The sequence below is a fragment of the Aphelocoma coerulescens genome, chromosome 1 (genome assembly GCF_041296385.1).
Source record: "Aphelocoma coerulescens isolate FSJ_1873_10779 chromosome 1, UR_Acoe_1.0, whole genome shotgun sequence".
In the NCBI taxonomy this organism is placed as follows: domain Eukaryota; kingdom Metazoa; phylum Chordata; class Aves; order Passeriformes; family Corvidae; genus Aphelocoma; species Aphelocoma coerulescens.
Genome location: NC_091013.1, coordinates 72,567,563 through 72,579,746, shown reverse-complemented (window position 1 = coordinate 72,579,746; position 12,184 = coordinate 72,567,563). Strand labels below are relative to the sequence as shown.

At 50.3% G+C, this 12,184-nt stretch overlaps 1 protein-coding gene across 1 annotated transcript; it reads left to right on the top strand.

The window, feature by feature from the left end:
- Positions 1-210: 210 nt before the first annotated feature.
- On the top strand, positions 211-1,403 carry GSX1 (GS homeobox 1). Its single transcript, XM_069030495.1, has 2 exons — positions 211-598; positions 1,048-1,403. The coding sequence occupies exons 1-2, from the start codon at positions 211-213 to the stop codon at positions 1,401-1,403; spliced, it is 744 nt and encodes a 247-aa protein (XP_068886596.1).
- The last annotated feature ends 10,781 nt before the right edge of the window (positions 1,404-12,184 follow it).

Here is a 12,184-nt window from a genome sequence, read left to right as displayed (position 1 = left end):
TTCATTTAGTTAACAAGGGAAATAATGAGGGAGCGTGCGGCGTGAATGCCAAGAGAAGAGCCACAGAAAGCCCATTGAGCGCCCGGCGCCGCCATCACATGGCGCGGGCGCTATTTAAGCGGGCGGCGGGCGCCGTTCAGCACCACTCGGGCTGGCCAGCGGCGCCGCGCGGGCGCTGCGCGGGGCGCTGCGCGGGGGCTGCGCGGGGCAATGCCGCGCTCCTTCCTGGTGGACTCGCTGGTGCTGCGGGAGGCGGGCGAGAAGAAGGGGGAGGGCAGCCCTCCGCCGCCGCTCTTCCCCTACGCCGTGCACCCCTCGCACCCGCTGCCCGGGCTGCCGGCCGGCGCCTGCCACGCTCGCAAGGCAGGGCTGCTCTGCGTCTGCCCGCTCTGTGTCACCGCCTCCCAGCTGCACCCGCCGCCGCCCGCTATCCCACTCATCAAGGCCTCCTTCCCTCCCTTCGGCTCCCAGTACTGCCACTCGCCCCTGGCCCGCCAGCAGCACTCCGTCTCCGCCGTTAGCGTCGGACACGCACCGGCGCTCTACCAGGGCGCCTACCCGCTGCCCGACCCCCGGCAGTTCCACTGCATCTCCGTGGGTAAGGCGGGCAGGGGCTGGAAGCGGGGGTGCATGCCTGCGTGACAGCGGTGGGCGCTGCGGGGAGGTGATGGGGATCCCGGGGGACCCTGCCGAAGACACCTGGGGAGGGGGGTGCCTGCCCACCGCACGGAGGCTGGACGGGGAGTCCCGGCACTTCTCTCTGTCGGTGCCCCCCGGACGATGCTCAGGAGAAGCCCCCGTGCTGCCCGCCGAGCCTCCGATCCAGGCTGTGCGTACGAGAAGAGGCGGCCGCGGTACCCTTGTGAGCTCGGACTCCAGCCTGCCAGCTGCTTGCTGAGTCTCGGGGCCCCCGGGGAGGAGGAAGGGCCGCGGACCCGCAGAGTGGGCGGCAAGGAGGGCTCAGAGGGAACGGCGAGTGCCCGGCGTTGCGGGGCGGGCGGCGGAGGGTCTGGCAGGTCCTGACGGTGCGCTCCTCTCCATTCCCAGACAGCACGTCCAGCCAGCTGCCCAGTAGCAAGCGGATGCGCACCGCATTCACCAGCACGCAGCTCCTGGAGCTGGAGAGGGAGTTCGCCTCCAACATGTACCTCTCCCGGCTGCGGCGAATCGAGATCGCCACCTACCTGAACCTCTCCGAGAAGCAGGTGAAGATCTGGTTCCAGAACCGACGGGTCAAGCACAAGAAAGAAGGCAAAAGTAGCTCCCACCGGGGCGGGGGGGGCAGCCACAGCTGCAAATGCTCGTCCCTTTCCACCACTAAGTGCTCGGAGGACGACGAGGACTTGCGCATGTCTCCGTCCTCCTCGGGGAAGGACGACAGAGGTCTCGCAGTCACCCCCTAGCCACCCGCACGCCCACCCCGGCTCCGCAGGAACTGTGGCGAAAGCAGGGGAGGGAGTCCTGCCTGCCCCGGTGCTGACATGCAGCCGAAGGATTTTATACTGTTTTGTATCATTTGTGTAATTTACGAAGGACATTCTCGCCTTTCTAGACCCCCGCCCAGGGGGACGGGTGTCCCGGCACCCTGTTGTAAATAAACCCCTTCCTAGGACCCCAGGCGTACCCCCATAGTGCTCTCTCACTTTTTTCCCCTCACACGCCACCCCGAGCCTGGAAAGCTCCTCGCAGAACTCCCTGCGCACCGAGGCGGGTGCGGATGCTGCGCGGCGACGGCCGGTGCGCCCACCTGGAGGGATGCTCTCCCGGGCTCCCTCTGGTAACTCGGCGGTGCCCAAAAGCGGGCGGACGGACGGCGAGGGTTGAAGGCTGTTTGAGTTATTACCTTTTCCTGTTTTTTTCTTTTTTTCCTTTCCAAAATTGTTCTCGGTTTTGTTTTGGTTCCGTCGCTGCCGGGCGCACAGCTGTGGTTGTACCGTTCTGTCCCACTCCCTCCCCGCGGGAGATATTTATTTATTTATTTATGTGCAGAGAAACGATGATGGCAATGATAATAATGATTATGATAACAATAAAAGCTCGTTGGTGGTTTATTTCCTTCCCTTCGCGTAGAAAGCAGGCGCTCGGCTCCCGCGGGAGTGCGCTGGGAGCACCGTCGCTCTCCAACCCTCTCCGCCGCAGCTCAGCACCGGGACTCGCCCGCCCCGGCCAGCGCAGATGACGGAGAGTCTTCCTTTCTCCGTGTCGAGCTGAAGGTACGGGGTGCAGGGGACCCCTGCCTCCGGTCGCGGGGGCTCTCTCGGGCCTCCCCGCGAAGCTAAAGACGGGGCCGGGCAGAGGCTGGGCTGAACACCTTTCATTCGCATCCCAGCCTCAAGTCTGCTTACGGCTGTAGGTCAATACAAACACCAGGCTGACGGCGGGACTCGGCTCCTCTCTCCCGGTGCCCGCCGTAGCCAGCCAGGAAGGCTCCCGTTAACCCTCCGGGGCTGGTGCCGGGGTCGGCCCTGCTGGGGCTCCCTCCCTCACGACCACCGGGTTCCAGCAGCCCCGCTCCCGGCAGCGTTCTGCCGGTTTTTACGCGCCGTGTCTGGTCCCGGCGGCTCGGTGGGAGCCCCGTCGGAAGCAGCCGAGAGGTCCCGCAGCCCCGGGGGTGCCACACGCGGTGGCGCGGGGCTGGGCTGGCATCAATCTCCTCGGGTGCGGGACCCCCAGAGCCCGGCGCTCCCGCCCCCGCTCCGTTCGTGCGGAAAGGCCCGTTGTGCCGGGACTCCCGCTCCGTTCAGGCTCACGGGGACGATTATCGGTGGGTGCAGCGGCAGTCCCTGCATCGGCAGCCGATGCCTCGACTCTCCCCGCAGAGCTGCACCGCCTGGCAAGGCGGGTTTCATGCCCTGCAATCCGGAAAATGTGCTTGGGTCCCTGGGCTACTGTCGGTTCCTGCCCGTACCGGGACGGGACCTGATTTTCATCCCGGAGCATGTCCCGAACATGCACCGGGAACAGCAAGGAAAGGAAATGTTGTCCCTCATGGAAAATCCCCGGGGAGAAGGTCAACGCAGCTCCGCACACAGGCTGAAGTTGGTGTGGGAAGCTGTGGGTTTGAGATCCCAAGGCACCAAGGGTAAAGGCAGAGGTAAAACAGCCACGGCTGGGACAACATAAAGTCCTGTCCATAAAACAAATATGTCACCCTTCAGCCTTCCCAGGTCCCCTTCTATAGCTGTGGGTCCAGGAGAACTACAGGTTCCTGCAACTCCATCCCATGGATGAGTGAAGAGTATGACCCTGCAGCCCACGGCACACTGTGGACCTCTCTGGACAGTCAGCATGATGTGAGGTGGGAGGAAACCATTAGACATGACAGTGCAGGACAGGCACAATGCAGTACTCTCACCCTGCTGTGACTGGCCTGATTTGTGTTCCCCTCTCTGGAAGCTGCAAGGACCTGGTGACACTAGGCAGCAGCATTATCAAGATTGGGGCACATGGACAAAGTGTTCAGGCTCCTTGGTGGCCTTCCTTCACCCGCTGACTCTCAGACCTCTCACCTCTCCATCTCTGCTTCCTCCTCTGTTGGCTTCCCACATTATCCAGCTGAGATGGGATGGCAGGGCAAGCTCCTAGTTAGGACACCCCATGGGCAGCATCTTCCTGGCTCCTTTTCCTTTGACTGTTGGGGATGAATTTGGCAGGTTTGAAACCAAAATCTGGCCTTGATACAAGAGTGAGTCAGTCTTGCCTGGTGCTTGGCCCCATAATGTTCCCTGTGTGCCCTTCTTTCCCCAGCAGACCAGTTTCAACAGAAAAGACCCCTCAGAGGACCCTAATTGGCACAGCAGGGCCCTGTAGACTTTCCAGCACTCACCTCCCATCCTGCTCACATTTACCAGACTTGTTCTAAAAAGTCAATGCAAAATAGAGGCAGAACCAGCCTAATGTAGGTTTAGCAAGGGGTCTGGCACCCTCTCACGGAGCACTGGCACCGAAGCCGGCGGGCACCCGTAGCGGCGTATGCGTGTGCTCCTCATGCCTGTTCAGCAGCATGGGACTGAGCCAGCTGGCTGGCAGTGAGATGCAAGGATCACCAGCACTGAGCATTTGAGTGTTGCTGTTGGAGTGGTATTGTGGCAGTTGTGCTGAAGCTCTCAACATCCTTGTCTGCCAGCACATTCCCACCATGTCTCTGGTCCTCCATGGCACAAGCTCTGATGTACAAAATGTGCCTCCTCGCACTCTGGTTTTGAGGCTGAGCAGAGACAGACAGGGACAGCTTCTCACCACTGAGATAGGGATGATGAGGCAGTGGCACAGTCCATCCAGCTTGCTCCTCACTCCCTCTGAAACCTGGGCAGCAGCATGCCTGGCAGAAAAACAGTACCTTGTGGACAAACACATTCTGTCCTGAGGAACCAGGGCTGCTGGGATCCAAGGGAACAGCTGGAAAACTTTATGGTTGTGCAGAACCAAGTTCACTATCACATCCTCACTGCAGGCACAGCTGCTGTGGGCTGCAAGGAAAAATCTTGTAGTGATGCTATCCCAGTCAGTGCACACATTACAGAGAGTGTGGGGCACACATGTGACTGCATCCTTTGTGGACTGAGTTTGTCAGACAATTTGGAACTAATCCTCAGCTCTAAAATGTACCTCATATATGTAAAGTAGCAAAGAGAATTCCCTTGTATGGTATAATTTTGTCTGAACAGCAGTGGAGTATCACAATGGATGGCCCCAACAAGACAGTATTAATATTCTCTGATGCACACTGGCCTCTGCTGCAGACCCTGTGTACCTTGCAAAGCCCAGTGGGGCTCTCAGTGCACTTGACAGTCATTATGCCACATCCACATGCAGAGATAATCCCTCCTTAGTTGGGCATTTTTCTAATTTAGTGAGAAATCATTACAGCAAATGCTCAGAGTGTCATTTTCAAGGACTCTGAGGTTGGGCAAATTAAAGTCATTTTGCTGTGGGAAGAGCATGGGCACCTCTGCTAAAGCGAATGTCATAACATGCCAATTTTCAACTTTCTGTCTCTAGCCATTTTGGCAGCAGGTTTCTGAAAGTTACTTAAGCATTTTAGCATCTAAAATGCTCGGTCTCACCGGATTCCAACAGGAAGCAGATTTATAAATGCACAAAGGGAGTTGGAATATTTTCCAGCATATACTTTTTTGATTGTATTTCTATCTTAAGGTTGAATTACTTCTGCCCTAGCATGCAGAGAGGAGACTCTTTGGATGCTATAAAAGCTTTAAAGACTCAATGCCAGAGCCAAAGTGGCTGTCCTGGCAGGGAAAGGAGGACAAAGGATGATGCTGGGCACTCTTTTCCACACACTGGTATTGCTGAATTTTGGTGTCCCATACCCCATCTCATCACATATGCAAATGTGAATGTGATATGGATACCTTGGATAAAACCAAAGGTTTGGAATGAAGAATCTTTTCAACATTGATTACCTGTGTACTTACAACTACTTAATATTAATTTGCATTATTTGGCTTTTACATTAATGTGATTTTTATTTTTATCTCTCAGCCTCATTTCGTTCCACATAAAGGCTGCATCAAATAGGTTTACAGTTGGAAACATGCACTGGTATTTTAAATACTGTTGCTCTTAACCACAAAACTAGTATTATTAACCCAGAAATTCCATAATTCAGTTTATCTGCTGTTAATGCATTTACACAGTGCCAGCTCTGAGCTGGCCCCATGGCTTTGGAATAGTGTTTAGAGTAAATGGACTTTCTGCTTTGGTATAGCATTACATTGTGGGTGTTTGTCTTTCAATCTTGTTTACTTAGAGTGAATCTTACCTATTAATTTACTGGGATAACAAGGATTCATTTTTAATCCTTAGGTTCCTGAGGGCAGCTCTGAAATTTGATTCGATAATGGCAATATAATTTGGTCTCTGTATGTGATTACTTTAAAATATAGGTGGGTGTTAACAAAAGATCCCAAATAAAATAGTTTTGTATGATATTCCTAATGATTTGAAGGCAGGTACATCAACAGCAGCTATCTCTCAATTACATTAATTTTGAAAGTGTTTTTGCTATGAACACAAAGTACTCATTTATCAGGATGTAATTATGCAAGATCAGGACATCTCCTAGGATACTGACACTGATGATGACAGCAAATGGCTGGGCCTGATGCTTAATATGGCTGTAGCTCTACAGGAGTGCCTGCCCAGTGCTGGACAGCTGACTGCCCTGGAACTACTCTATATACTCTCTATTATATAAGCCATATATATCTGGCATCTATAAATAAAACCAAACTAACTAGCTAACTAAAAACAGAAGTAGCAATTATCATACACAGGAAAACTCTTCACTCTTACGTTTGCTATACCCCCTTTCTCATTCTGCTGCAACCTTCTCTAATTTCTCCTTTCCTTCTTGGTGTTTCTGTTAGGCTTGTTCTCAACAAAGAATACATGGAAAAGAGTACATCTTGATCACATATTTGCTACCAGTCTATATGGACCAAATTGGAAAAAACACGTCAATAGAATCTCAGCATGGACCCAAAACGTGCCTTGGTGACAGTCACTCCTGTCAGATCTGTGTCTATACTTTTCCTCAGCCTCAGGTTTCCAACTATGAAAACTATTAGCATCAGTCACAGACTATGAATACATTATTTTACTTTTAAAAAGTGCTTCATCCACTTTGCAGCTGGATGGGCAGTGGCTCCCATGCTTGAACATAGGGGTGTACTAATATGTTAGATCTTGGGTGGGAGTATCTGGTCTGGATTGGCTTCAGTCACTGCTCCAGAAGGGTCTGCAGCTGATAAGTCCCTTCTGCCAGTCTGATGAGGATGTCGGGTACCCTGGTACATCTGAAATAGCACTAGGCACACATCCAGGCACATCAAATGGTTCTTGACAAGAGAATTTACACCTGAAAACACAAGCAGAGAAAACAGATACAGCCAGACTGCTGGAGAGAATACGTGGTAACTGTGACTGCAAATATATCTGGATTTAGTTTTATTTTGAAATATTTAAATATCCTGTGTGGGAGACTAACTGCCTGTGTTTGACTGATCCTGGTGTGGGTAAACTACAAAAGTCTGCAGTGTCTTGGATAACACTTTTTTTTTCAGAACCCCGTTCTCAGTCTAACCTCAGGTAAATTCTAAATAAAAGTAGATGATTCATACAGACCTGCAACATGTGCAGGTGTTTGGGTGGCTTGTAGTGTGCAAGGCAGAGCAGAAGGATTAAACACTGTATAGTAAAATATTAAGCATAGAATGGTAAAATATGTGTACATATGTTGTTTTGGTTTTCTTTAAAGTCATGGTAGTTTTGCACTTAGTATGATACAAACCCAGAGGAAGTTTATGAGAATCAGTAACTCTGGGGAGAAAAGGCCTCCACAAGCCAGGTGGTGCAAAGGAGATACATGGAATGAATCAGGCAGAGGCTGTTACCTGAGAAGTGACACAAATACACACCTGGGAGCCTTTTCATTCAGTCTGCACTCCGACCTTCACACTAGACAGGACTCTGTCAGACCAGAGTGGTGTTCCTCGCTGGTGTTCTGCTGGAGGTAGCACAGAGATGCCTGATCTATAAAGGTTATTCTGCTGAGCAAGCTGTTCACATCTGATGTGGGTTGTCTCCTGAGTCTAGTCTCGTGGTCTCAGTGTATGGGATTGCAGGTCCTTTATTATAGGAGACACAGAAATGTTAACATGCCTCTCTGGCGTCTCTCTGGAGAAAACCAGCTTTGATCTCTGAGTTGACCAGAGTGTGAGAGATGCACTGAATCCACAAGAGATGTTTGTCTTTGATGCCATCATGTCAAATCTGAGTTTTCTTTAGTGCCTGAGCTGGGAGGACACCACACTATACTAGCAGGTAGGTAAATGAAAGCTGATGATGTGGGAAACTCCTCTCCTTAGTTCCTGGCCATTAAGATGCTCTTTTGAGCATGACCAGTCCTGAGCCTAGATGTGCTATGGGCACAGAGGGAAGTCAAGACAGCTGGAATGTTGCCATTGTCAAACCTGCTGGATCTCATGTGTTCTACTTAGATGCGTGTGACTGCAGTGAATTGGTCCTGATGGTGTCTGCGACCTGTCTGAGTCCTACCCTGGCCCCTTGCAGAGCTGACTTAATCTGTCACAACCCAGATACTAGATACTCCAGCACATCAAAAGCCTGTTTTGCTCTTGCATCACCTCCTGGGCTGTCAGCCTCCCCACCACTACTCTTGCCTGCACTGACTGGTGAGATCCCCATGGCTGACTCCTAGTTTTTGTCCATCCACTACCATCAATCACAATTCTTCCCCCATTTTCTGTCTTCTCCCCAGACCACATCCTTTCAGAGACATTTTGGGGCTGTTTCGCTCCCAGCCCTGCTTGCACAACTGTTAAAGCCAACACTAAGGTTGTCAGCAGTGGTGAGCAAGCAGAGCTCCATTCAGTGCAGAGGAACCACATCAGTTTATGCCAGCTGATATGCCTGGGTGCCTCATTCACTGCCACACAGGCTTCCTATGCACCCTTCCAACCCACCAGCTATTCCCAGCCAATATACCCATCCTGGCCCTTCTGCAGTGCTGCCAGCTCACACAGCCAAGTTGACTCCCTGTCGTTATTCCCTCTTCTTCTACTAATCTAACTTTTCTCACTTCTCCATGTCTTTTTATTTTTCTTTCCTGCATTTCAGTCAATCACCTGTTTAAAGTTAAGCACATGCTTAAATACTCTGCCAAAATGAGTCCTAGATATTCTCAGTTGTTTTCCACCCTCTGTTGAATAATTACCCCCCTCCCTTTTTGCCCCGAACATATGGGGGTCATGTATCCAGCTCTTATGTTTAATTTTGTGCACAGTTCAGATTACACTTTGTATGAAACATGCTACCAGAAGTGAAGCTCTCTTCTGCCTTCTCTTCCTTTCTTTCTCTTTAAGCATACATGTAAAGAAACCTTTCAATGCATTTGCAGAGCTCTAATACAGTAGAGTGACACAAAGCATTCTGGATATTGCTATGCAAATGACATGCCAAGAATGTTTAGACTGTACCTTGAAGCAGTAAACAAGTTGATTGTCATGGTGTCATGGTAACTAGAGCTGGATCCGCTTCATACGAATGAGGTCCCAACCTTTGTTTTTATTTGGATTGCTAAAGCAACTCAGTGGACCAAAGCTCATCACCCCCTTGGTCCTCTGGAGAGTCAGAGACACAAGAAATGGCCTCATGTATCAGGACACCATTTAAAAAGAAACAATGAGCTACTCTGAGACACAACTTCAGGTCACTGAGGATATTCAAGCATACACCAATCTGAGTTGGGAGATGCTGTCAACACCGCTGGAATTTACCATGTACCCCAGGCAGAACTGCTGTCCCACCAGTGTAGTTACAATATGCAGAACTTGTATTTGGGGGTGATGAAAATTGTGTTTTTAAACTGGTGAACTGCTTCCCTCTCACAGAAGTATGGATACTGGAGAAGGCAGCAGGGCTCTTCTGTGAGCAGTATCTCTGTGTGGGTCTGTAGGATCAAGAACTCAGGCTGCTGGTCAGCACCTTGTACTGTCCACTTAATACACGATTTTTTGCCAAGCAGGGCCATGACCATTTCCCAGGTTTTGACTCAGCCATCCTTCCCTGGGTAGCAGGAAAGCTCTCTGTGACCACAGAAGAATCACATTAATGACTTAGAGGTTACAAAGTTTTTTTCCTAACTCAATAACTCAGGGTTGAACTACTCCAGGCTCTGATAAGACACGTCATTTACCAAGATACACTCCTGGAAATTGTTCATCCAAGTTGGGCTGCCAGACTTGGCTCCAAACCTCCTCTTCTACCTCTGCAAACAGAAAATGTTTTCCCTGACAAAACCAACAACAAGGCAACACTGTCCTACTATACAAAATAAACGAACTAGTTTCCTAGATGGCTGTGGCATTGTAAGTTTGAGACTAAAAATTTTCTTTACTCCAAATACTTAAAAGCCAAGTTTTTCTGAAGAGCTGTGTGGCCAGTTGTAAGTGCCAGCTGATCTCAGAGCATTAGACAGAGGAGTTTTCCCTTTTTGCACTGTCGCTGCTGATCTGGGCTTTAAGGAGGTTCACGGAGCAGCTGAACCAACCTGGTACTGGCCACAGGGATCAACACAGGAACCAGCCTGCTGTCTGTCTCTGCTGGTTCTTCAATCTCACAGCTTCAAAGCACAAGGCAGAGAGGGATAGCCCTTCACATGACGACAAGTGTGTGAGCTCCTTGGCAGTGCACCAAACCTGTCTCACATTGCCTGAGGCCTTCCCTGCTGTATACTGGGCTCTTCTCTGTGCTTGTGTGGACTTGAGATGTTACATCCCAACGTTCTGTTTCATCTCTTGTTACCTGACATGATCTGCAAAGACTTGTCTGAACCACTCACATGCAACTCCTCAATTTACAGTATCAATATGAGGACAGGAATTCTCCCACCAGCTGCAGAACCTGCTCAGAAGATGTACTGCAGCTGCTTGAGCAGACTCCCTGTTCAGAGTCAGAGCAGAGGAGCAAGACCTGAATGATAAAAGTTATCTCCTGCTACAAGACATATCTTGGTGAGGCCAGCTGAATCAGGCCCTGGAAACCATCGCAACTGAGGCTGTCTAGAAAGACCAGCTCCAGTGCAGCTGGATGCATTCTCTGTACCAGGAGGGAGGCAGAGGAACCCCTGGAGAATAATTGGTCCCTGAACTGAGTTCCTTAGCTGTAACAACTGTATTTATGCAGCTGCACTTAAATAACTCAGTCAAGGAAATCAGAGGCAGTGGCACCAAAGAGCCACTGGACAGGGTATGGAGGTGGAACATTCTCAGCTGGATGCAAAAGTGGTAACTGAGTATTCTTCCCTGTTGCTCATCAGCCACCATAAGGCATCCTTGGAAGTAGCTCATGGGAAATATGAGGAACAAAGCAAACCCTGACCTAAGAAAAGAATGGAAAGGATTTACCCCACTTATCTAAACCCATTCCTGAGGATAATTTAAGTGCTGTCAGGGACCAGATGCTAACATCTAATTTACTAATTACAAAATATCTTCTCTGGCATCTTTGATCCTGAAGTCTAGCCAAGACTCTTACGCTCTGCAAACTCATCAGTGGGAAAGTTCTCATTCCTTGCTGAACCACTTCTTTTACTGAAGCAGGATTAGTACAGTGCTTTATCTGACAAGTTTTGGATGGTTCAGTAAATGCAGTAGAATGACTGATGGGGCTGAGATAGGCACTAGAGCCCAGATCAGCTGGAGAGAGAACTGAAGAGCTGTATGGCCCCTCTTCTGCAGGCCCCAGGCTGCTCAGAGGAGCTGCAGAGCAATTCCCTGGGAGAGCTGCTCCACAGAAATTCTGTTCACACAGTAGCATCACAAGTGTGTGGAATTGAAGTCAGCAGCTGATCCTAAAAAATGCTTTTGTGTTCCTCATCCATAATCTGAGCAATCTGGGAAGCAGAGTGGTGTTTGCAGGCATATACTTTCAGGTGGATATGTCACAATTTTCCACTGAGATTTGAAGATCCCCTTGGTCAGCTCCCTCTCTAAATCTACAATTGGTGCACCTGCAGGTAGGAAGAACATCATCTTAGCTTCCAGTGAAAAGATGACCTTAAAGCACATTCTGGATGGCAGGATTTCCCATTTATGAGCAAGTTCCTACCTGTCCAAGTGCTACTAAAGACACAGCAGTCTCAGTGTTCCAGCTGCCACCTCTGAGATTTCCTCATCCGTTGCATTTCAGCAACAGCTCCACTAAGATTTGAGCATAAAGCACCGAGCAGGGGCATATCAATACCTTTCTGTACGAGGATATGGCCCAAGACATTTTCTTCAAGGAGAGGTGCATTTATTTTTTCAGTTGTATCAGCTAGTCCAGACTAACCCAGAATGACTGGCAAGCCCTCTTCACCAGTGAATTCATGAACTTCTTTAGTGGTTTTATGTCTGGTTGGTGCTGCATTGCTGGTCCAGTTGTAGGTTGCTCCATGGGTTGGTGTCATAATCCGTAATCCTATCTGGACATACGTATGTGCCACGGCTGAGCTCAGACCCCTTTGAAGACTTCCTGGGATATGCCCTCTGCTTTTGGGAATGCATCCTCTGTTTGGTGCAGTGTATTTGTGGGGCCATGCGTCAGCCTGCATGGACCACTTGTCACTTTGTAAGCCCCAAGGAGCTGCTCCTAGTGGCAG